Source organism: Motacilla alba, chromosome 2 (assembly GCF_015832195.1).
Source record: "Motacilla alba alba isolate MOTALB_02 chromosome 2, Motacilla_alba_V1.0_pri, whole genome shotgun sequence".
In the NCBI taxonomy this organism is placed as follows: Eukaryota; Metazoa; Chordata; class Aves; order Passeriformes; family Motacillidae; genus Motacilla; species Motacilla alba.
Window position 1 is genome coordinate 147,594,903 of NC_052017.1, and position 24,058 is coordinate 147,618,960.

Sequence of the window (24,058 nt, forward strand, 5' to 3'; positions counted from 1 at the left end):
CCAGGCGGGCGGGAAGCGGCCGCGGCGGCAGCAGCGGGACCGGGATCAGCAGCGCTGCCGAGCCGAGGGGCCCCGCTCCCAGCCTGCAGCCCCCGCTCTCTGCCTGCAGCCCCCTCTCCCCGCCTGCAGCCCCCTCTCCCCGCCTGCAGCCCCCGCCTGAGCTCTGCCCGCGGAGACACAGAATCAGCCAGTTGGAAAAGTCCTCGGAGATCACCGAGTCCAGCCGATGACCGGACATCACCGCGTCAACCGGACCAGAGCACGGAGAGCCATGTCCAGTCTTTATCCCTAAACACCTCCATGGATGGTGACTCCACCACCACCCTGGGCAGTCCATTCCAATGTTTAATCACCCTTGCTGTGAAGAAACTCCTCTTAATGTCCAGCATAAACATCCCCTGGTGCAGTTTAAGACTATGTCCTGATGTCCTGTGGCTTGGAAAATGACTTAGTGCCTCTAGCACTTTCTCCACTACCTCTCCCTGTTACATGTTTGAAAGGTATGCTGGAATCAGTATTACACATACTGCTGGATCTTGAATTAAATTTGGATTTGTTTGTTTATATTGTTTTATTCCTCCTGTTGCTCTGAAAACCTCAGCTTAGTTACCTCATGGATTCCCATATCCACTTTTAGTCACATCTATGAAACCCAGCCGTGGTGGGGTTGCCTTATTGTCCTTGTCAACCAGCTGTCTGGTACTGTACACATGTAAAGTTTAGTACAACCAGATAATGTACTGGGGAAAACAAACTACAAACGATGTGAAAGAGGCAGAGTACTGATCAGTGTGATGCACTGAGACCGTGGAGATATCCCTGTAGGAATTTAAAAGACATGGATGTGGCATGTGGGGACATGGTAAGTGATGGGCTTGGCAGGGTTGGGTTAATGGTTGGACTTGATGATCATAAACATATTTTCCAACTTAAACAATTCTATTATTCCACATCAGAGATGATAATTCCTGCAGGAACTGTCATCCTTTTGTAGTCACCTAATTAGTACCTCTTCCTTTCAGAAGTAGGAAAAATAAAGTTAAACTTGCTAAGGAGGCAAAAAGCAAGTTAATGATGCTCACTTCCACTGGAGTTACCTACAGAGTTCCAGCACAGCCACGGTCTATACTTTCAATCACCTCCTCCATGTTGATGTGGAAGCCTTTAAAAAAATTCATGCAGTTTTTAACCCAGAACAGTCAAGCCCCATCAAAGTCAACTGAATTCCTTCACCAAGTATTATCTGCCAAAGAGCAAGGCAAACATACAGCTTGTAGTGTTCATCAAGCCAATTAATATCCTTCTTCATCAGTTCATATCTCAAGTGATACAGAAGCATCTCACTGTTCCAAAGTATTTACTCTCCCCTTTGGGTCATACTTGCAGATATTCAAGGGCTGCTATTAACAGCTCAGCTTTCACTTCAAGTGAACTGTTCCTGAAACCATTGTCACCACTGGAGTTTCCACTGGAGTGATTTCGGATTTGTCTTCATTCCAGGCTTCTCAAATTGCTGGAAAGTAAAGATTTACCCGCAACTATAAACAAATAAAGGACAAAATTATGGGTCAACTTTAGTTTTAAAGTAAAGCCAAGCAGCTCTAGCAAAAAGATAAACAAAGGAGCTGGCAATGGGGTTGCTGTTTTCCTCCCTGAGAGGAGCTGGGTAACATTTTTTCACAACCACCAATAATTTCTGGTATATAACCTTACTAGAGGCTGAAAAAGAGGTTGGATGGGGGAAAATCCCCAAAAATGAGAGCCAGAAGAGAATTATCTGAGGCACATTTGGCCTTTATGCTGAGGTGGCAGGAGAAAAAACATCCAGTTTCTGTATCAACATCTAATTTTTTGATGCTATATTTAAAACAATCTCTTCAGCCTGGTTAGGCATATAACTTTAAGATCAGACATACTATTGTGCCTGTTAGACCTGCATTTAAGAAAGAAAGGGGCATAAAATACACTGACAACTTTCTGGAAATCTTCACTGGACTAATTTGGTCACCCTGGCTATCAGCACTGACTTATGCTGAACCTACAGGTCCACTCTGGTACTGTGGTAGCAGTTTGAAAATAATAAGCTAACAAGCATCACAAGACAGGTGAAATATAAGGGGAGGTTTTACAAAATACTAAACACTCATCCCACACTTCTTTCTGGCTCCACAGGATCCTCTGCAATTGATTTTAGAAGTTCCCTGAAAAACAGAGATCCTGAAAATGGCAATTAATTCCTCAAACATCCTGCAGTGCAACATTCTTGTACTGATTTAAAGCTGATTTGTCTGGATTTAGCACTTAATAAGCAAAAGCATTTGTCACTGTTTATACAAGACTGTGGAACTGCACAGTCAGCTAAATAATAAATTAAATTGTTTTATTTAAGCACAGTTTTCCCATGTGGAAGTGCTGCTGTTCCGCAGGTATATTTTCATGGTACTGAGCACTTCCAGCAGCATTTCTGTGCAGCTGAGGAAAAAGAGTTCAAGCTCTCGTCTGCCTCTGTTCACACACTCATTTTGGGCCATGTCACTTGCTTCATTTCCAATGCTTTCTGTCACTCACAACTGCTGTTTTGGAGCACAGCGAAACCTAATTATGTCTTACTGGGCCATTTCACCCAAAAAAAGGCTTCAGTTCTTGAAAAGGTTTGTTCTGAAAGAGAGGTCTGAAAGCTCTATAACAGCATTCTTTTAAGCAAGGTCTTTATATGCTGTATTAACAATTATATGGTAGTGTAAGAACAGCTGCTTAAACGCTTAAAATTAGGTTTTTCTAAAGAAAAAAAAAAGAGTGACTGTTGGGCACAATGCCTGTCTTAACTGCTGGATTTCAAGATGACATTTCCCAGAACTGATACCTGTCACAGAAGAAATTATTAATTTTGGAAAAAAGCATGTTCTAATAATTCTGGAAGCAAAGATGGCATTTAGGAGCAGCATTTAAAAATCATTTATAGCAGCAGCAAAAATCTAGGGAAAATATTTTATATACAAATAGGCCAATGACAAATGATACAGCTTTTCTTTTGATGAGAAAACATACCTCAATCTCCCTAAGTAACAACCATTCCCATTTTAAATGGAATTAATTTTAAAAGCCCGCCAGAGTTTATAAAGGTCTGACAGTCATTGCTTACAATGATACAGTAGCAAAAATTTTCACTCACAGCTGGAAGATGTAAATTTTATTCTTGACTTGGAGGGGATTTAGGCTTATATTTGCCATTTCTCAACGGGCCTAACTTTTAAGATGTTAACCTGGAGTACATGCATTAGACCTGTCACATATTCTGCATTCTGCTTTACATAAGAATTTAAAATCAGAACCAAAGTGAAGAATTCCATGGCTCTATGCCCTAAAGTGTTCACATTTTACAAAGACTTTGAGGGTTCTGGTCCCCTGCTCAGGAATTGTTTGTTATTTGAACAATTAAATATTTAACCACAATTAATCCACAGTAGAGAGACCAAAACATGATTTTTGAGTTTCTATAATCAGATAACTGTCCCAACTACCAAGCTACAAAGCTGCATTTGATTGATTTTGTCAAATGAATTGCAATAATAATTTATAAAAAAAAAAAAAAACAAAAAACAAACAGAACAAAACAAAACAACTAATTATCATCAGATTACTAACTTCAGTTCTCTTAAAAAGACAACTCTTCCAGGTGATCAGGGCCAGCAATGCAAGAATTCAACTTGACAGAAAAGATGCAGCACCACCTATTGGGGATGTGTTACACACACTGGTTGTTACAGTTTCGAGAAGTACCAGAGTTTTGTTCCTCATTGTAATAACTTTATTACAAGGCGGAAAAAACCCCAAAACTAAAACCAAAACAAAAAACAACAAAACAAAAAATCCCTCAAAAAACAACAAAACAAAACAAACAAAAAAACCCCAAAAAAACCCCAAAAAAACCCCCAAAAAAAACCCCAAAAAACAACAACCACAAACCCCCAACTAGGAACAAAAGGACTTTCCAAAAAGAACATAAAAGAAGTAAATATTGTACCTGAGACTGTTCACCAAGAAAAAAGCATGTCCCTAAGTGCCACATCTAGATGTCTTTTAAATACCTCTAAGGCTCTTGGCTCAATCCCTTCCCTCGGCAGCCTGTTCCAAAGCTTGACCATCCTTTCCATGCAGAATTTTTTTCTAAATAGTGAAATCTAAACTTCCCTGAGCACAGCTTGAGGTAATTTTCTCTCATCCTAGCATTATCACCTGGCAGAAGAGACCATCCCCCACCTGGCTTCACCTCCTGTCAGGCAGCTCCTTCCCTCCCCAGCTTTGTTCCTTTTCTTCAGACAGGCTCCAATGTCCTTCTTGTAGAAAAGAACCCAAATCTGAGCACAGGACTCGAGGCGTGGCCTCACCAGTACAGGGGGGCAGTCACTGCCCTGGTCCTGCTGGCCACACTTTGCTCACTGAGAAACTGCAGCCTTGAGAGCTGGAGAGAGGCAGCTTCAGGAGAGAAGAATCACCTCAGGAAGGTTAAAAGCAGCAACAAAATAGTAAAGCAAGAACAAGAAAAGAGTAAGGAACTATTAACTTCACGTCTCCTTGGTAAAGTCCTCTTGAGCCTGACCACGTTGATGGCCACCAGTGGCCTTGGTCACGCTCTAACACTCAGCACCAGCTCTGCGTGAACACCAACAGCTAATTCAGGGTGAGGTGCTAAGGGCTGACTGCTTTGTGTATGACAATGACAGATCCTGCTGACGTTTTCATCTTCCTTGGCAATGCACAGGCACATCCAGCCAGATCTCTGCCACTGCTCTTCACCATCCATCCTCCACGTGTCAAATATCCACCTCAGGGAAGTTTCATAGCCAAGTTTTTGTTTTGTTTATCATGAAGACAGCCCTGTGTGATCCTGCACCAGCCTGCTAGTACATAGTTGTATCATCATCCTAAACCTCACCAGCCTGGGAATAACTCACTACCCTGGAATAGCAGAATACACAGAAGAATGTAAGTTTGTTTGTTGTTTTGTTTTTTTTTTTTCTTTTAAAGTCTCCATCTATTTGCTGTAAATTCATCCAGAACAGACTTCTGCTCCAAAAGGATGGTGATGTGTTAGTAAAAGTACAGAAAATGACAGGATCAGAGGTGAAAAATTTCCACTGCAAATTTCTAGACCCTTGGTCTGCTTTATTGTCCAGCTTTATTATTAAGCTTTATTAACTAGCAATCCTGATCACATACCCAGGCTTCCAAAAGCTCTAGAAAGCAGCAAAACTGGGGTTTCTTTTGGTTTTTTGCTTTCTTTTACACAGTGATTTGTTTTCATCAGAACTTGTTTCTAGGCTCCTCCAGAGCAGCTTTATCAGTGTCACTCCATAGATGCAGCAAGACAGCCACGAAGCAAAGATGCAGGCAAATCTCATTTAATTAACATCTTTGCCAACCAAAGCCTAAGCTTATGTCACATTTAAATTTTAGGTCTTCATATTTTATTTTTTAACAACCCATCAGCATTTCTAATGGTTTTTAGCTTAAGGACTGTTATATCAGAGCTGTTACAAAACCATGTCTATTAAACATGTCATTTCGTTGACTGCCTTGCACACTTCCAGTACTCATCTCCCAGGCCAGCAACATTTGCAAATTTATTTGACTGAAAAGGAATCTCATTTCTCTGCTGCTTCTTTTCAGTCAGATCATCATCTCATGGACCTCTGCAACAGCTCTGAGGGCTTTTGCACAGGAGACCTTGGCAGCCCTGGAGTGAGGCTCACACAAGTCCCTGTGAAATCCCATCCTCAAGCACCCAGCAATGACGGAGGTTCCTGGATATTTAATCCCCCTGGAAAGGTGCATTTATTTGCTGCTTTGAGTTAGGTATAAAAATGGAGACAATTGTTCTGTGCCTTGAATAGCAAGTTTAAGTAAATGCTTAAATTCAGAGCTGTTGACTCCACTAATAGGGATAAGCTGCCACAAATTCTGCACTGCATCACTGTGCATTCATCATCTCCAGCAGTGAGTAGTGTTAGATCTTTGTTTAGTGAAATTCTCAGTTGTCTGTGATCCTTAGGAAGGGATGGATACAAGAGGTAAAGTCCCTCTTGCCTACCTCAGTTTTCATTTGTAATGGTCTAATAACTCCAGAGATTTCTTTAAAGGAGCACTACAAAAGCAAGTTGGATACTTTGCTGGTAATAGAAAGCTGTCATTTTAGGATTCTAAAATGTCAAGCTTTTTGCATTTTTTTGAATAATTTTGTTTAAGCTTAATTAGTTTGACTGATTTGATTTGGGTTGGAAGGGACCTTTGAAGGTGAGATAGCCCAGCCCCACTGCAGTGCACAGGAATATCTTCACCTAGATCAGGTTGTCCAGAGCCCCATCCAGCCTGGATGGAATCCCATCCCTCAGGCATGTCAGCCACACTGCTCAGCTTGGAGTTAGCTGCAAATCTGCTGAGGGTGCACCCGATGCCCTTGTTCATGTCTTTGATGAAGACTTTAAATCATAATGGTGCCAAACAGACCTGGGGGACACATCGCTCATCTCCATCTGGACATTGAGTCAATCACTGCACTGTGGGTGTGACCATCCAGCCAATTCCTTATCCAGCAAATAGTCCATCCATAAAACCCATCTCTCTCCAATTAGACAGAAGGATGGTGTGTGGGGCTGTGTTGAAGGCTTTATAGAAGTCCAGACAGGTGGCATCCATAGACCTTCCCTTGTCCACTCCATGTGGTCACTCCATCATAGAACGTCCCTTGGTTGATCAAGCAGGACTTGACCTTGATGGAGCCTTGGCTGTCCCAAATCACTTCCATGTCCTCCAGGACAGCTTCTAGGAAATCTGTTCCATGATTTGCCCAGCCACTGAGCGGAGGCTCATCAGGTGCACATCTGTCAAGAAGACAAAAACCCAGAGAACATTAATTTTTTACAATCAATGATGCCATTGGAGCAAAACTCTGGAATTTGCTCAGGCTCATCAGAATCCCAGAATCCCGGAACCACAGAACAGGTGAGGCTGGAAGGAACCACAGTGGGGTCAGCTGGTGCCACCTCTCTGCTCCAGCAGAGGCTCAGGATTGTGTGCAGACAGTGCTGGAATATCTCCAGTGAGGGAGCCTCCACAACCTCTCTGGGCAATCTGTTCAGTGCTTGGTCACTGCAGGGGAAAGAAGTTCTTGTTTGGGTGTGTGGAGGATTTTGTGAACAGCTGGCTAGCTGAGAAAGGTCACACAGACACAATACCGTTGGTTAAACAAGAAGGAGATAAGCATGGGAACTAGCAATTAGTGTAAGACAGGGATGTTGTGCCCTTGTGTGAGATACAAAGCTGTGTTTCGTGTCAGGTACATACAGGCAGCATGTGTGCTTGTGATTGTGATATGTGTGGAAACTGATCATAGGACAATTAAAGGATGAATTAAAAAAAAAAACAAAACTGAGGGAGTAAAGCATGGAAGAAGGCCTTTGAACCTATCCTTTATTTGCAATTAACTTTTATAGCATCTGAAATAAAGCTTTAAGGATGTTGCTACTGGACAAGAACTTTTTGCACGTAGCTAAGGATTAAACAGCTTTGCAATAATAACGTTTTGAAGTATAATTTTAGAATATTACTTGTAGTAAGGAACTTTGAAAATATAAGTTTAGAATATATGTAAAGGAAATATGCTTATCTCAACACCTTAGCAAAACAGTAAAAAGCAGCTTGAGAAAGGAAGATGAACATCAACCCAAGGATTGATAGCTTCGACCAAGGAAAGCTGGACATCACTCTTATGAGATTTATAGTCTTTGCAATTAAAAGGTGGGCCCACATCTGGAGTCTGGACCGCACCAGCTGGGAGACCTCTTTCTTCTTTCGGAAGTCGGACCCCCCCATCTGGGAATACTCCTTTCTGGGGTACATCCTGAGAAAACTAACTCACAATAGTGTATAGAATTGTGACATAAAAATTAGGAATAGAAACTGCTGAAAAAAGCTTATGTGTGCCCCTATAAATATCTGTACGCCCCAACTATCGGTGTGCAGCTGGAGGGAAAACTTCCCCCACTGTACCCAGTGCTGTTTTGCTCATACTTTACCACCTTAATTAATAAATTGATTGCTGCTTGAATATTGGCCTAGTCAAGCTTCTTATTTATAACACTTGGTACAATAGCAGGATAAGGAGGATGATCTTAGGTTAGAAATATGAAGAAACACAGAAAAGCTGTAACAGTATAATCACAAGAATGCAAAAGTAGGTGCAGCTGGCTGACAAGCAACTAACCAATAATGAGCTCGCTTTTTGCAATACGTATTAGTCTCATTAACACCAATATAAGTATGTGTGGCTATCAATAAAGTTTGGGATTTGCTGATCACTTCTGTTAAGTGCCACTTTTCTCCCGCCGACTCCAACATGGGTGGAAAAAATCAGGTCACACAATTCTGTACCAGGGGCTCATTCTGCACCTTTTCTTCCCGTTTTATTACCTACAGAAAACGGAATATTTTAGCGAGGCACTGATACTTGAAGCAGTTGTGGGGGAAGAGGGCCTGGCTCCCTCAAGCTGTGCCAGGGAGGTTTAGTTTGGATCCTGGGAAAATGGCCTCAGCAGAGTTTTCGCCCAGGGCAGCGGTGGAGTCCGCATCCCTGCAGGGATACAGAAGCCGTGGGGACGCGGCACTTGGGGCACGGCTGGGGCTGGCAGCGCTCGGGGCTGTTCCCGTTTCCAGGGGGGAAAGATTCCCCGTGAGGGCGGCGACGGACGGGGAAGGAGCGCGCGGCCACCGGCCATGCGCAGAGGGTCGCGGCGTGACGTCATGGGTGACGCAACGCGCAGCGCCATTATAAATCCGCGCCGCGGCGCCCGGCCCCTTTCGCTTCGCGGCGGCCCAAGGTGCTGAGTCCTTCGTACGAAGCTAAGGCCGAACCACCCGGCGACCAGCACCGCGCCCCGCCATGGCCTCCGTCTCCGAGCTCGCCTGCATCTACTCCGCCCTCATCCTGCACGACGACGAGGTCACCGTGACGGTGAGTGCGGCCGCACAAGATGGCGGCGGCCGCGCGGCATGGCCGCCTGAGGGGCCGCGCCGGGCCGCGCCGGGCGGGCTCTGAGCGCCGCTGTCTCGTTGCAGGAGGACAAGATCAACGCGCTCATCAAGGCCGCCGGAGTGAACGTGGAGCCTTTCTGGCCGGGGCTCTTCGCCAAGGTGGGCGAGAGGGGCCGCGGGCCGGGCAGGGGCGGTATGTGGGGCTCCCCAGCGCACCTCCCGCCCGTGTTAACGAGGCTTCGCTGCCGCTTGTCGTTCTCCTCAGGCGCTGGCGAACATTGACATCGGGAGCCTGATCTGTAACGTGGGAGCGGGCGGTGGAGGGGCTCCAGCTGCCGCCGCTCCCGCGGGTGGTGCCGCGCCCGCCGGCGGAGCCGCCCCCGGTAAGTGGCGGCCGTGTCCGACCGAGGCGCGGGATGGATCCGTGGGATAGCTGGAGTTGGGAGGTCTTTAAAGCCATCTCCTTCCAACCTCCTGCCGTGGGCAGGGACACCGTCCTCTAGACTGGGCTGTTCAGAGCCCGATCCAGCACTTGCAGGGATGGGGCAGCCGCAGTTTTGCAAGCACCACTTAGAGGAGCTGTTCGCATGTGCTTTCTGCCATGCAGCGTGTGTGAGTGTTCTTGAGCAAAGCACGCCCTCCCCTTGAGAGAGGCTGGCGTTGCACATGAAGTCAGTGTACAGAATTAGTGTTCCCTCAGAATTAAGACCTCTTCCTGTGTGTCATCAAGATCATACAGAGCATCAGCATCTCCTCTTAAAGTTTTTCAGGTTTGATAGGAATTATTTCTGAATGTACAAAACTACTTTGCTAATTGTATAAACACTACTCCTGGCCTGCTGGCTTAGGTTTTAGGACTGCTCAGGGATTCATGCTTGATGTTAGTCATTGCATGTGACACCTTTTGTGACAAGTGACTTCTTTGAGCTGATAAATTGGAAAATAAATCCTGTCTCTTTTCCAGCTGAAGAGAAGAAAGAAGAGGAAAAGAAGGAAGAATCAGAGGAATCTGATGATGACATGGGCTTTGGTCTTTTTGACTAATTAGTTTTGTACCAGCCTGTAATAAAAAACATCTCCTTGTATTTGTGTCTCTGAGGTGGATGTTGTGAAGGGGAGAGGGTGGAGGATGGCCAAGTCACCTGCAGCTCCTGACACTGCTGTCATGAGTGCTCAGCTGGGGCATTACAACTTCCCCTGTCAGTTTTTTGGTCAGTTAAAGTTAAAGCTCTACAGTTAAAGCTCTAAAAGGCATCTCAGCCTCTGGACAGAGCAGGGAATGAAATCCCAGTGAGCAGGGGCCGTGGTGACAGCCTGGAGCTGCAGGGCTGAGGCTGGGCTGCTGCTGCAGCCTCTGGTGCTGTGACACCTCTGGTTACAGCAGCAATGCAGCTCCCGTGGCAGCTGTGGCACAGCAAGGCTTTTCACAGCGGGGAAAAGGCTGCAATTCTCAGGTGAAGGGCTGAGGTTGTGTCAGATACAGAATGTATTTACCTGGCCACAAGACAGGTGTGGAGGGTGGGTGTGGGAGGTGATGTCACACTAGAGCTACTTAAACATCAATTTCATGAAGAGCTTTTGAACAGGACTTCTCCAGAGCAGCTGAACAAGGTAAGGGCTGTGTTGCAAGTGGGTATTCCAAAGCATTTGAGGCATTACAGAATTCCAGGTGCATAAGAGGGTGTCCCAAAGTTGTGGAGGGGAATTGTTCCACATCTGGACCAAACACTGATGGACTCTGCGCTTATATAAAAAGTTTAAGATAGGATGGTAGGTGTTTGTATTATCAGCTCATTTATATTTAAAACAACCCAGGTACCTAGGGGAGAATTCTATTGCAGTGCACACACATGAAATAAAGAGTCAGAGTTTCACTGGTAACACCTTTTTAATAGGTCAAAGTAACTGTACAGTTCATTATATTCTTCCTGAGAATAATTTATATCCCTCAACAGCAAAAAGGGAGTGTGGTTTTTATTTTAACAGAACAGATGGCATAACTGGAAAACCAAGGAAAATCTAATTACACTGCTCTACTGTAACTCCTCCCAGGCAAGATAGACAAAAGGATGGGTTAGTTAACTACAGTGGGTTTAAAATAGTCATCATGGCTTTAATCTGTCTTTATAAATTATATAAAAATGGGGGACATGAATGGTTACGGATCTCCTCTAAATGCAGCTCTGAATTGCTCTGGTACAAAGCAGCATTTTCACTTCCAAGGAAAACAACATTGCTACAAAAGAACTGGCACGTTATCCTGGTGAAAAAGACGAGTGTTCAGTCGTGTCCTACAGCTAGTTCCAAACAAATGCTCCACACAGTCACGTAAAAGTAAAAGGCGGGAAGATGAAGAGGGCTTTAGTTTGTCTTGAAATGACTGAAGTCTTGAAAATATAGCTTTTTATTCTTTCTCTGTAAATCGTGATTAGCATATTGCGACATAAGTGTTCTAATAAAAAAAATTCCAGTCTGGATAGTTCATATACTGTGGGCAAGAATTCTCAGCCCTGAGGTTTCCCCGAATTCTTCACAATATCTTTCTCCCATCTGCTGCTCCAACAGTTTTGGCTCCGAGGCCGTGCCCCGGCGGCAGCTCAAGGGTGGCAGCTCAGTGCGAAGCGTGTCCCATGCGATGGAGTGACCTGCCCTGCGCCCAGCTCTGAGCGCCTGAGGGCTCCTGTACAAACCTCATCTGCTGACAATGCCCCGGCCTGAATCCCAGCCCGGCTCGGCTCTGCCAGAGAGACTTGGTGAAACTGTTGCAATGAGAGAACCCCAGGGGTCGGTCAGGTCTGCTGAAGCCCGAGGCGCTGGAAGGCCAGGACTGCACTGGGTTAATCCTCACTGCTGGTGGAAGGTGAAGGAACATCCTGTCGCAAGCAGAATTCCGAGGCTGATGATGCTCTTCCCTCAGTGCTTAGTGCGGTCTGGACTGGCTGATTTTCAGTCTGGCTTGATCGATAACATCCAGCAGGTTTTTGGCATCCACAGCCAGGGCGTGAGCGGCCGTCAGCATTTGCTTCTTGTACTCCTGCTGCAGGCTGGTCATGACGTACTGCTGGGCCAGCTTCATCTTGTTGATGAGCTCGGCCAGGTCCGAGTTCAGCAGCTTCTGTGCCATCTCAATCTGCAACGAGACAACCCTGTCAGTCCTGGGGGTTTGAAACACTGCACTCACAGCAATGCCCCAGAGCCACAGCCCCTGCCTGATTCCTGACTGCAGCTGGCCTGCTTCTGAGGGCACCACGTGGAGCAGCAGATGGAACCTGGCACCTGCTGAGCCACCGCTGTTAAACAGCACCAAGACCCAAGAAGTGGATTTTAAACCACAACTTAGCATTAACAGCTTGTAATGGGTTTTCAGGTTCTTGCTAGCTTTACTCTTTTTACTACTGAAGCAGTTCTAAAGCACAGAAGCAGCTCTAAAAAATGAAAGAAGAAGGCAGATATAGGTTACTTAAGCACACGGCTAAGTCAGCATGAACCTCTGAGATGGCACTAACAGAACCATTGTACCACACTCATTCAAGGTTTTGGAGGAAAACTGTTTTAATTATGAACTTCATTGAAAGCTCTCAGCCACTCCTCATCCAGAACTGCAGATGACCTTCCAGCTGTACCAAGCTCTCCTCAATTACCTGTTCAATGACTTGATGTGCAAGCAAATGACAGGTGACATCTGCACTAAGAATTAACCCTCAGCTGATTCCCTGCTGTGGAATACTGGGGTTTATGTCACCTTCCTATGGATGACACCTATATCCAGTTTAAAAATCCTCACTAATACCAAGCCTAAGTTCATGCAGCAATTTTAATGAAATTCATTCAATGCAGAATTATAACCCAGGAGTTCAGACTGCTCACGGAGCCAAAAGGTGTGCCTGTGCCATGAAGGAAGCACCAAAACCTGTCCCAATGAGCTGAGACTGACTGGGAAGGCAGTGCAGCAGGTAAGCAGAGCTCCACATACCTCTCTGTGGGTGCTTGCAGGGAGCACTGGGAGGGTCTCATCTACTGTTGCCAGTAAAGTTCTTAGTGCCAAACCAACCTCCTAAGAAAAAAAGATTAAAGAAATAAACTTCAAAGACTTGGAAAAAATGGATGAGAGAATTTTAGGAGTGCAAAAGGCAGTGGATACATTTAATTGCTCATCTGGATAAGGAGAGGGCTGGAACGTGCCTAAGGCACTTCAAAATCCCACCTGCAATTGTATCTATCACCATCAAAACAAGATGCCAAAGGCTTAATAACAAGTTTTTCTCATAAAAAGTGAAAATGTGGAGAAGACAGGACATTACTCAGGACCCTGGATAAGCAGAGGCAAGCTGGGCATGAAGCAGTGCTGTCCACAATACTGGGCATGGAATCCAAAGCTCCAGCCTCTGACCACAAACCACCCACCCCATGAACACAAACAGCTTTTCTACTTCCAGCTTTCCAGAAAATTTCTCCTACACCACTTGAAGACCTCGTTCAGGGTAGAAATACAGCCCTTCATACCTTCACCATGGGCACGTACTCCTCGGGCGGGGCCGGCTGGATTTTACTGGACATTTCTATCACCGCCTTCACCAGCCCCGTGACGTTCTCGTAGACTTTGTCATTGGAGCGGTCCAGGTTGGCCGTGGGAGGAGGGCTGATCTCCTGCGGCTGAATCTGCAAGCAGAGAGGGGCTGCTGGACCTCCCGTCCCCAGCAGATGGGGCTCGGCCACTTCCCAGCCGGGAAGGGCTCGGGTTCCCCAGCTCCCACTGCCCCCACGCGCCCCGCTGCTGCCCTGAGCCGGCCGAGCACGCTGGCTCCGGGGATGAAGGAAGTTTCTTTTAGTTCTTCTGAGAGAACCTGATCTCTGAAATGACACTGGGCAACTTTTACCAGGGTTTCCCTGAAGAGCTTCCAGTGTAACACTCAACAGAGAAGGGAATAATTTGAGGCATGAGAGTACTGAGTACTTTAGATGTCTCAGTGGTTCAAGTTCCACTGTGAGGGCAACAGGTATCAGTCCCTCATTCCAGAAGGGCTTCTTGTGCTCCAAAATAATGTCAGAGCACACAGTAACATACTGATATGTTAAAGAGAGAACTTGAATGAGCTCATCCTTCCAAGCCAAACTATTCCATGATTCTGTGACATTATTCTTTTGTTAGTGAAAATCTAACAGCAGGTTAAAACAAAAATGGTGCCACCAATACAGGTGGGAAATATGGAATTTTTTAGACAGTTGATTTCCAAGAGATCACAAAAAAACCCTCGTAAATTAAAAATCCTGTGGTCTTTACTCAAGTGAAACTTCCAACAAGTCAGATATGTCTGGAGTTAAATCCGAGACAGACTGAAATAATCCTGGGTCCAAAATGAGAGAAACTTTGCAAACACCCTTTGTAAGGTCCTCAGTATCTCAGAACTGTAAAACTACAAAGCATCCCAGTTTTCCTGCAGCTATTCCCTACTATGGGATGCCCAAGCAACAACTCAATGTGAGCAGAAAGTTAAAAAATTCCTGATTTCCTTCTGCATCTGAGATGGCTCATGGCGCTTCAGCTCCCTACACTGGGTTACTGCTGGCTCTCAGGACTGGTCCCAGCTCCAGAGAAGTTTCACTGCAAGCCCCTGATCCACTGCCCTGAGGAAACTATGGAATGCTTTGATGAGACTTCCACTAAGGAAGGAGTGCAGGATTCAGTTCACGGTGATTCCATTTTGTAGCGTTTCATTAAGTGGATACCAACAGCTATTACAGAGATTCAAGCTAGTGCATTGATCAGAAAATACCTTAGGAAAAAGAACACTGCAATTGCCTCAATCAGCAGGGAAAGGCTGTGATTCGAATCAGTTTCAGCAATCAAGAAGTTAAAACAGTCATTGGGCAAAGTCACATGCAAAGACATTTTGGAATAGGGCACGTACACACACGCTCACGCACTGCTTACCCTCCATGGCTATGGTTGAGCAGAATGTGGGGGGAGGTTAAAGAAATTTACCAAAAGAAGGGAAAAAAAGAAAAACAATATTAATAAAACTCAGCAGGAAAAAAAAAATAAATAAAACCAAACAAACCCAAAACATGTGTAGCAATCAGAGACCAGTTAAAAAGCCTGCAACGAAAAGGCATCCTCACCAGAACCGGCAGCCACTCGTGTTAGCTCTGGGCCCTGTGTGACAGAACAGCTGCTGTGCACCCCTGTGGGCAGTGGAAGGGTTTGCCATGCACCCCATGCTTCCTCCTGACTCAACACACGGGCAGGAGATCATGCAAAGCTGGACAGGAGCAAGCCAGTCTGGCGAGCGGCAGAGTGGCGAGTGGAGCGAGGGCCTGGAAAGCTGTCCTGGGAACACTGCTGGTCCCTCTGCACAAACAGTCCAGGACTCAATGCATTTAAGAAAATGTTGTATTCATCTTTCTGAAACTTTTTTTTTAGCTAAGTGATGATGGGAAATACATGGTCATTTAACTGTGCAGGACTTGTTCACAAGAACTCATCACAGCCACGGCCAGGAATTACCAAGAACCCGTTCCAGATGATTCCCAACCCTTGGAACTCCAGACCCGAACCTTTCAAGACTATGGACATTGTGTTTCTCAGCCCCTGGTTTCTCTTTGTTTATCCCCAATATCAACACCACTAGTCTGCAGAATTTTGAGTTTCTCTGTGGAACTGGCTGACTCTGCCTCACCCAGGAGCTCTCTGGAGCCTGCCCTGAAGGCTCCCAAGGGCAGGAAATTCCAATCCTCTTCATCTGTGCTCTACATGCAAAGGGAGTCTGAACTGGGTCTACAGAAAAGGGAGTCTGAAATGAACCCTAGAAGCATCTTCAGTTTAGGACCGCAACCATTAACAAAGCTATGCCAAAAAGTAATGGGCTGTTTTCTTCAAGGGGCATAAAACAATCCAATTCCAAGAAAATTTTGACAGAAGAAAACAAGATTAGCCTTTCTTTCCTACTAAAAGAGCTATTTAGTACACAAATCCTGTTCACTTGTCATTACTGATGTCTCTGACTGCTCAGGTTTGTTTGTTGTCAGAAGTCTGTATTTCAAAAACATTTTTTCATGTTCCAGCATCAGCATTTAGAAAGGACATTTTAGAGAAGCTGAGTTTAGTAACACATCTGTTACTGCTTTTTGACATCTTCTGAGGCTTGGCAGCTCGTAAAGCACTGGCATCAGTTTATAATAAATAATCCTGCTCAAATTCACCACTGCTGGCTATTTACACTGATTCTTAAACATTCCAATAATCCCAGAACACGAGCAGGAGTGAGACAGGCTGGCAGTGGCTGGGATCAAGTTGTGCTGAACACACTGCTCTGATGGCAGGTTCAGAATTTCATGTTCAGATGAACTGGGCTTTTTCTGTATTTCCTTAAATCACCTAAAATAAGGGTCACTTATCCCAACTGCTGTGGCCACCACACCATGGATTGCTGGCCAGGCAGGGCTATTTCCTGGACACTGCAAAGATGGCAGAGTCCCACAGGCAGGAAACAGCACACAAAGGGATGATTTTGGGAGTGCCTGACATCCTTAGGAGCAGTTCTGTGGACACCAATTGCAGCAGGGGCAGGACACCGCACCCTGCAGCAGCACCTCTGCTACAAAACCACTGTCAAGTTTCAGTTTTGGCTTTATTGCTATTTATGGGAAAGGAAACAACACATCAGGAAGTATCTCACTCCCAGGTCAGACAGCCCATTTCCCCTCTTCCCTTGTTCCCCAGAGCTGGTAGGATTTGAGGAGCCCTGGTGCTGCAGCTAGAGCTTTTTGAGCACTGCAGGAGAGGTCTCACCTCCTGTGACCAAGGACAGGAGACTTTGGTACCATCTGAGTAACTGGGATCCCTGGGCATGCTCCATCCTGCTCAAGAGGGAGCTGGGTCCATTTGGGACACCTCATCATTTCAAACTAGAAATAAGCTCACCTGGGCAGGTTGTAGATGACCTGAGTTCCCTCCCCACTCCCCTGGAGAGCTGCCAGGGCATGTTTGCCCCATGACATTATTTACTCATGAAGTTTGGTCACCTTTGCTTTCCATGGTCTCTACATCAGGAACACCAGACTACCTCAGAGCTGTCATGTTTGATTTGCTGGGGGTATTTCACGTGGCCCTGATAATGTTCCATTTTCTGGGGGGGTTTCCCCTACCTTCACACCCTCGTTGTAGCTGTCCACGGGGCTGTTGAGGCTGGCGAGGCTGCCCAGGTGCCCGGGGGCTCCGGGGCGTGGAGGCTTCTTTGGCGGAGCTGCGTGATCTGCGAGACAAAAACATTGTGGTTTTAGAGCAGCAACGTGTCAGATGCACCTGGCACCCTTCTGCTCTGCACTGCACAGGCTGCATGTGCTCTTCTCTGCCACAGATGGGACATCTTTAGGTGTCCTGCAGTAAATGCACTGTTTGTGGGAGCTGCGCTTTATGAGAGCAGGGTTGTTTCAGTTAAATATTTGAAACTCCTTTTGTGGGGCAACTGCTACTGCTCTGGGCACAGCTACCCCAGTCCCGAGATGGTGTCATCCCTGGTACCAAATGAGTGCCAACATGCTGTGTGAATCTGGGAAACTGGATTTCTTCCCAGCAGCAAATTGTGTGATTCACTTTTGAGACAGAGAAACCCCATTTTAGGTGTCTAGTGCTGTTTTACATGTCTGAACTCCACCCTGGGTGAATTCCCACTCTGACTCAGCTTCCTCTAGACATTTCCTGCTTGTTGATCTAAACACTTCCTTGGCTCTGCTGACTGCATGTCTGGGGCCTGCATGGAGAACCTGAACACAGCACACAAACATCAATGTGTAGTACCTGGAACTGAATCCACTCTGTATGGAAATACTGCCATGAACTTTTGTTGACTACTGCTGCTGCAAGACTTGTAATCAAATACTTAGAATGTCAGTATCTGCATTTACTGCTTACCTGGTTTTCCCACAGGCTGATATATGTGCTGGTTACCAGCCTATAAAAGAAAAGAAAATAAACATATAAAGTAGTTATTGCGGTGCTTGCAGCTTTCAGCAGCACTATCTCAATCTCAAACACCAAGAGCAGCCAGCTCTCAGCACATTTCCCACCAGCTGAAAATACATCCCAATTCACCATCATCAGTCCCTCACTACAGTTCTATTACTTACAGAGCAATAAAAGAATTTGCATGTATTTTTTACTGCTCACAATAGCCCTGGCCTCCACATTACAGTTCATCCTTCCTTACTACTCAAAGGTGGTGAGACAGTCACAGGCACTTTCAGTCTGTGTCCACAGATCCAACTGTAGAGGTCATGGTGGTGAAGGAGAAATGACAACACAACAAAGAAACTCCAGAACTTCCTGCTGAATGCTTCTGTAATGCGAACACACTTCGATGCTGGTTTGCTTTTTGGTTTTGTTGCAAAGCTCTTACTCAAGGTCCATTTGCTCATCCACTTGGAAGAATTTAGTAACAGATTGAAGTGACTTTCCCTGGTAATTGCATTCATCCAATCCTTCACACCAGCCTCATCACCCCTGTGAGCAGCCCAAGTGTCAGCACAGTATCAAGGAATATCTCTGTGTCAACTGCCCCGGCCCTTAGGGGTGATTTTAACTTCCCAAAATTCAACTGTGAATATCATACAGTGGACACAAAGAGGTCCAGGAAATTCCTGTGAAAGTAACTTCTTGGTGCAGGTATTAAGGAAGCTGACTGGGAAAGGTGATTCCTGGAACTGTTGTTTGTAAACAGAGGGCCAGGTGCTGAGCGGTGCCTGCCTCAGTCATGGCCACCACAAAGGAGTTGAGCTTCAAATTGTTGGAGGTAGGAGAAGAAATTCCAGCAAAACATTGGCTATCGAGAGAGTGGACTTTGGGTGCTTTCCAGGAAACAGTGAGGTCCCCTGGGAATCTGCTTTTGAAAGAACTGGAGTCCATGGATGTCAGGTGATTTCTAAGAGCAATCTTTAAAGAGCACAGAGGCAGACAATTCCAGAGTGCTGGAAATCAAGCAAGCAGGGCAAAACAGGGCCTGGCAGAGCAGGGATCTTCTAGAACTTAGGTGGACAAAGGAAGCGTACAGACTTTGGAAACAGGGACAGGTGGCATCCCTACATAGATGCTGTTTGCCACTGCAGGGAGAGAATTTGTGCTGACAAAGCTTGACTGCACTTTCAGCTGGACAGCACCACAAAAAGGGCTTTTTAAAAATGTCAACAACAGGAGAACCAGAAATGACACTGGTCTGTTGCTCTGTGAGGCTGGTCACCTCAAAAACAGGGCCATGAAATAGAGGCATTCAATCATGTCATTATCTTTGATTTGTGCTGTTAACCTAAATATTTCAAATCTGATAACGCCAGGGGAAAAGAAAGAGAGCAAGAGAGAGGCAGAAGAATAGTATTCCACTAAAACAATTCTTGCATTTTTACTTCCACAAAATTGCGTATTGAAAGTATAGGTCAAAAGAATGTCATCAGACAGGAACTGCCAAAATGTGGGTGGTAACTTCTCATTTGTATCACTGCCCAGTTTCTCATCCTCTCAGTCAGAAACTCAAACTGACTCACAGCAGCATTAAGCATTACCCACTGCAAATGAAGTCAGAGCTCTGTTCTGAATCTACTGAGAACTACAAGATCAAATTCTGTGACTAGAAATGTAGTTACCATGGATTAGAGTCTCCTTTAAAACCCATTTTGTCCATGAGCATGAAATGTTTTCTTCACACTCTTTCAGATGGGGTGTGATACTGGACCACCTCATCTGGGCAGACAGGACTATCCCTGGAAACAGTTTGGAATCTGTAACCCGTGGCATGACCTGAAAATCTCCTGGGCATCTCAAAGCATCTTCACAAGCAGCACAAAATGCAGCAACACTTTTTTTGCTCTTTCATAAAGATACAACAACAGCCAAGGCCTAACAGTCACTAAGAATCTTCTCCAAATTCATGGAAAAAATCCTAGGAGCTTCCAGACATGAATGTCCCCAGAGACCGTGCTGCAGTGTGTCACTGATACACTCAGTCATGACTGTCTTGGCTGCAAATGCAGGAAGAATCCCTGAATTCTTAAAAAGTGAAGAAATGCATAAGCCAGAGCAGGAATTTACAGTCACATCTCAAATGAAACAGGAGGGTGGATTTAAAATATCCACTGCTTTCCTGGGGAGAAACAGTGGATGAAACACCAGGTTTGTGTCATTAGCAGTGCCGAGCCTAATCCCTCTTTTCCAACAGTATGATCCAGAGATTCCAATGGCAATTCAACAACTGAAGAGATGGTTTTAGTTCAACAGACAGGAGTTAAGCCACTAAGAAAGAACACCCAAGCTGCAGCTGCTGTCTGGGAATAAAGGAATGGCTGTGGGGTTTACTGCAATTGTTTCATAGTGGATCATTTACCCCAAACAGATTTCTGGGTAATATAACAGCAACATTTACATTCCTTGCGAGAAAACCCTTCAGATATTTAAACAACTGCAAAAGTTTCTTTAATCCTGCTTCCTGTTGACAGAACTTGCAGAAACAATCCCCATTTTTAAATAAAAGGCCGAATTCTACAGCACATGAGCACTTGGAAATTATTGTAACGTATTTGTGGAAACATTTGTTTCAAGAACAGCCTCAAAGGGAAAAAACAAAAACAACCAACAAACCCCAAATCCCCCAAACTGCTGCATGAAGCACTTTGCTGCGGCTGCAGTTCCACAGAAGCTGAGCCTCTTGGAAAGCTGTACCACCATGTAATAATAGTGGAAACATTTAGCAAAACCTTTAAATCATCTCCCACCCCCAAGACAGTGTACAGCATGTTCTACCAGGAAACTGGAGGAAGAGCTGGGAGAGGAAAAGATCCCCCCACACTTACAGGGCCCTGGAGACCTCCGTCCTCGCGGTCAATGCTGCCTCTGGAGTGCCTCATGTCGGGTTTCTGAAACAAAAATCCAAGGATTCACTCTGTGCTCTGCTTACCCAGCGATGTGCCCTTGGCTTAGAGGCAGCGTAAAGACAGGAAAATCCTGTTAAAAATGCACCCTGACAAATCCAGATGTCATTTCACTCCAGCCCCTGCGCCCCCGCTGCCGCCACCGGAGCCTCGGCCGCTCCTCCAGCAGCCGCCCCCAGCACAGGAATAAAATGCTCTAATAAATATCCAAAGTACCACTGTCCTGACACAACACTGGAAAATCTGCATTTTAGTTTTCTCAAAGGCAGCAAAAGTTGGGTTTTTTTTTTCTGAAAAAAAAAAAAAAAGCTTGCTTCCCAACAGCAAAATTCCAACCACAGGATGAGAAACGCTGCACATTAATTCCCACTTCCTGCCCCAGGATGGCTTAAATGTACTTGGCTCCCTCTCCAAGCAAATGGGGCCAATTACTGGAGCTCTCTAAACACTCCTTGTGGATACAGCCAGCCAACAAAGCCATCCAGATGCCCTTTTCTTCCCATACAAGCAACAAACAAATTTATATTTCATGTGTTTTCAGCACCATACAGGAATCCAGGGCAAGGTTGTTTCTAAAGGCAGAAATAAAGCCACACCGATTTTGATTTTTTTTTTTTTTCACACATAAACCAGTCATTTTTCTCACAGAATATCCTAAGTTGGAAGGGACTCATAAAAACCACTAAGTCTAGCTTCTGACCCTGCACAGGAAAACCCCACTTACCTCCCCAGCAAATTCAGGTATGTTATATTTATTCTTCAAGGACAACATTGATTACATGGAAAGACAAAGGAATAGTGGATGTGAAGCCAAAGTCAACACTGATCTGAAGACACAAGCTCAGAAAAATTTCAGTGTGTTTCTTGTGCACCTATTCTGGCACTTAAAAACAGGATTTATCTGACTCTCTCCTATCAGAGTGGATGAGGAGTCACTGGTAACTCAAGGGATAAAATGGTCGTGCACAACATGAAAATAACATTTTTTTTATTTAGAGAAATGTAGATGTAACTAAACAAGTGCCACTAAACTGACCACATGTTCTTTCAGGGTTAATTTCAGGGGACAAATACATCCTTTTCTTGTTTTAAGGCTATTTGAGATTCCTTCCTCCTGTAAGAATACTAAAGAATAATTCCAACTCACAAATCCTACTAAATGACCCCGAAAACCAGCAGGGCAGAAGGAACCTGCAAAAACACACTAATATTGATGTTCTGTCATTAAAAGTAGTCCAGTTGTGCTGCCAGTCTGTCAGAAGGGCTCACATTTGGGATTTTCATTCAGTATTCTGCAGACTGAGTGAGGCACAGCCGAGACAGTCACTGCCCGAAAGAACTTGCAGATTAAAAATAGAAAATCATATCAGACAGGGAAACATTTAACCCCCTCTTAAATGTGAAGAACTAAAACTGACACAAGTGGTCTCATGTTTTTCCAGGAATTTGTGCCAAATTTCAAGATGAAACCTACCACTGATGTATCTCCAGTTTATTTCCTTATTACGATAAAGGAATTTTTTCTAATTAAAGTCTCATTTGATATGACTGTGTCTGATACTTCACTAGACAGGTAAAGTCATTATTCTCATCATATTCTTCAGCTAAATCAAATAGCTATCCTTGTTAAATATCCATATAAAGCATATGACAAACTACATTTTCTATTACACTGAAGCTCACAATTTGCCATCGTTTCATGTTCATTTCTAGCCAGGAAAGCGCCCAAACTCTTTGGAAATAACCAAAGACTATTTTATCACAGGGGTCTTTAATGCTCTTTGCACTTATAGCAATTTATTACTCAAAAAATGCACCTTAAACCATTGAATGGTTTGGGCTGGGACCTTAAAGATCATCTCATTCCAACCCCCTGCCATGGGCAGGGACACCTTCCCCTGGACCATCTAGACCACGTCCCTCAGACCAGACTCCAGAGACAACGAAATATTGAGCATTTTAAAAGAGTCACAAGTACAAAAATACACACGAGTCCAAGTAACAGTAGTTGCTAGTAATATAAGCAAAAACAGTTTAGTAATAGTAATATAAGCAAAAACAATAACAGTTTTTTGCTAGTAATATAAGCAAAACCTGAAATGAGCAGACACAAAACCAATCTCCTCTCCTTGTCTCGCTAAGAAGGTCCCTCCTTCCAGCATCCAAAGGCTCCACATCACAGCAACAATTCCATTCCCCAAGTCTCCCCCAGCAGCCAACGTGCAGCACGTTGAATTCCCTCCAGGACGTCCCATCTTGGACAGCACAAAACCCACAGCCCAGGAATTGCTGCACAGAAAAGCTGCAAATGCTCACCAAATATGACAAAAATGGTGATTATTAATTTGGCCCCCACACTAACAAGGCTGTGAGGGCAGTGGTGCCGCCCTGGCATCTCCAAGAACCCGATCCCAAACTGCAGATCCCAAGTGCCAGGGGGTGATGGCAAAGCTGAGGGACCCTGAGCAGCTGCACCCCTGTGACCTGCACAGCTACACCTTAGAAATAAAGAAAAAATCATTTAGCAGGACATACATTTCTTTCAACTTCCACAAACATTCTCTTCTCTGCCTCATCAAAACCTGGGTAGTCAGGAACACATGGAACAAAAGAGAAATGTTCAACTTTTGTGTCCAATGACTGAGAAACGTCTCAATTATATATTTACTGCTTTTTATGTTCTAATAAATTCTAACAACTCCCATTTGCCTAAATGATTTTTTAATTTATTCTTCTGTGTAGATGTGGAAATGTCAGAAGGCACATTATTTTACAGTAAAGGTGATTTTGATGATCAAACTGCCATTGTATTTTAAAGTATTATTCAGCAGCAATTCTTCCACTTCTGCAGTTGCAAGAGCTTTGAGCCCCTCATGCTGCTATGCCAGCAATGCATTGCTGAATTTTTAATACTGATTAATGCAACATTCTCTCAATCAGCCTCACACCAAACCTGTTCTGTACTTCACACACCATTTCACAGCCCCAGAGAACACCCTGCCATCTTCCCAGTCCCTGCCATGGCTCTGGACCTCCCAAAAACCACAGAGAGAAAGAACTGTATGTTGTTAAAATCTTGCAGAAGAACAAAGTCCTTCAAAAGTAAATGGATTTT

At 44.9% G+C, this 24,058-nt stretch overlaps 2 protein-coding genes across 18 annotated transcripts in view; one reads left to right on the forward strand and one right to left on the reverse strand.

Annotated features, from left to right (window-relative positions):
• The first annotated feature begins 8,824 nt into the window (after nucleotides 1–8,824).
• RPLP1 (ribosomal protein lateral stalk subunit P1) lies at nucleotides 8,825–10,115 on the forward strand. The gene is made up of 4 exons (XM_038127566.1): nucleotides 8,825–9,010; nucleotides 9,115–9,189; nucleotides 9,296–9,413; nucleotides 9,995–10,115. Exons 1-4 carry the CDS (start codon nucleotides 8,939–8,941, stop codon nucleotides 10,072–10,074), a joined length of 345 nt encoding a protein of 114 aa, XP_037983494.1. The 5' UTR covers nucleotides 8,825–8,938; the 3' UTR covers nucleotides 10,075–10,115.
• Nucleotides 10,116–10,899: 784 nt separating this feature from the next.
• PTK2 (protein tyrosine kinase 2) overlaps nucleotides 10,900–24,058 on the reverse strand; it is a 189,107-nt gene continuing 175,948 nt past the window's right edge. For 9 of the 17 annotated variants that reach the window (XM_038127560.1, XM_038127558.1, XM_038127555.1 and 6 more), the window contains 7 exons: nucleotides 20,866–20,928; nucleotides 17,942–17,981; nucleotides 17,176–17,282; nucleotides 14,963–14,971; nucleotides 13,534–13,689; nucleotides 13,004–13,084; nucleotides 11,951–12,160 (listed from right to left, as the gene is read on the reverse strand). In XM_038127560.1, the coding sequence (XP_037983488.1) occupies nucleotides 11,951–12,160; nucleotides 13,004–13,084; nucleotides 13,534–13,689; nucleotides 14,963–14,971; nucleotides 17,176–17,282; nucleotides 17,942–17,981; nucleotides 20,866–20,928 (666 nt within the window). Of the gene's footprint in view, nucleotides 12,161–13,003; nucleotides 13,085–13,533; nucleotides 13,690–14,962; nucleotides 14,972–17,175; nucleotides 17,283–17,941; nucleotides 17,982–20,865; nucleotides 20,929–24,058 lie in introns of all 17 variants that reach the window. The other 8 variants (XM_038127553.1, XM_038127551.1, XM_038127549.1 and 5 more) reach the window with 3 other exon arrangements.

Excerpts from the sequence above, each read along its gene's own strand:
- RPLP1 (XM_038127566.1), top strand. The coding sequence starts at position 8,939 with ATGGCCTCCGTCTCCGAGCTCGCCTGCATCTACTCCGCCCTCATCCTG. Across the intron at positions 9,011-9,114 it reads ACGACGAGGTCACCGTGACG|GAGGACAAGATCAACGCGCT; the intron begins GTGAGTGCGGCC and ends GTCTCGTTGCAG. Across the intron at positions 9,414-9,994 it reads CGCCGGCGGAGCCGCCCCCG|CTGAAGAGAAGAAAGAAGAG; the intron begins GTAAGTGGCGGC and ends TCTCTTTTCCAG.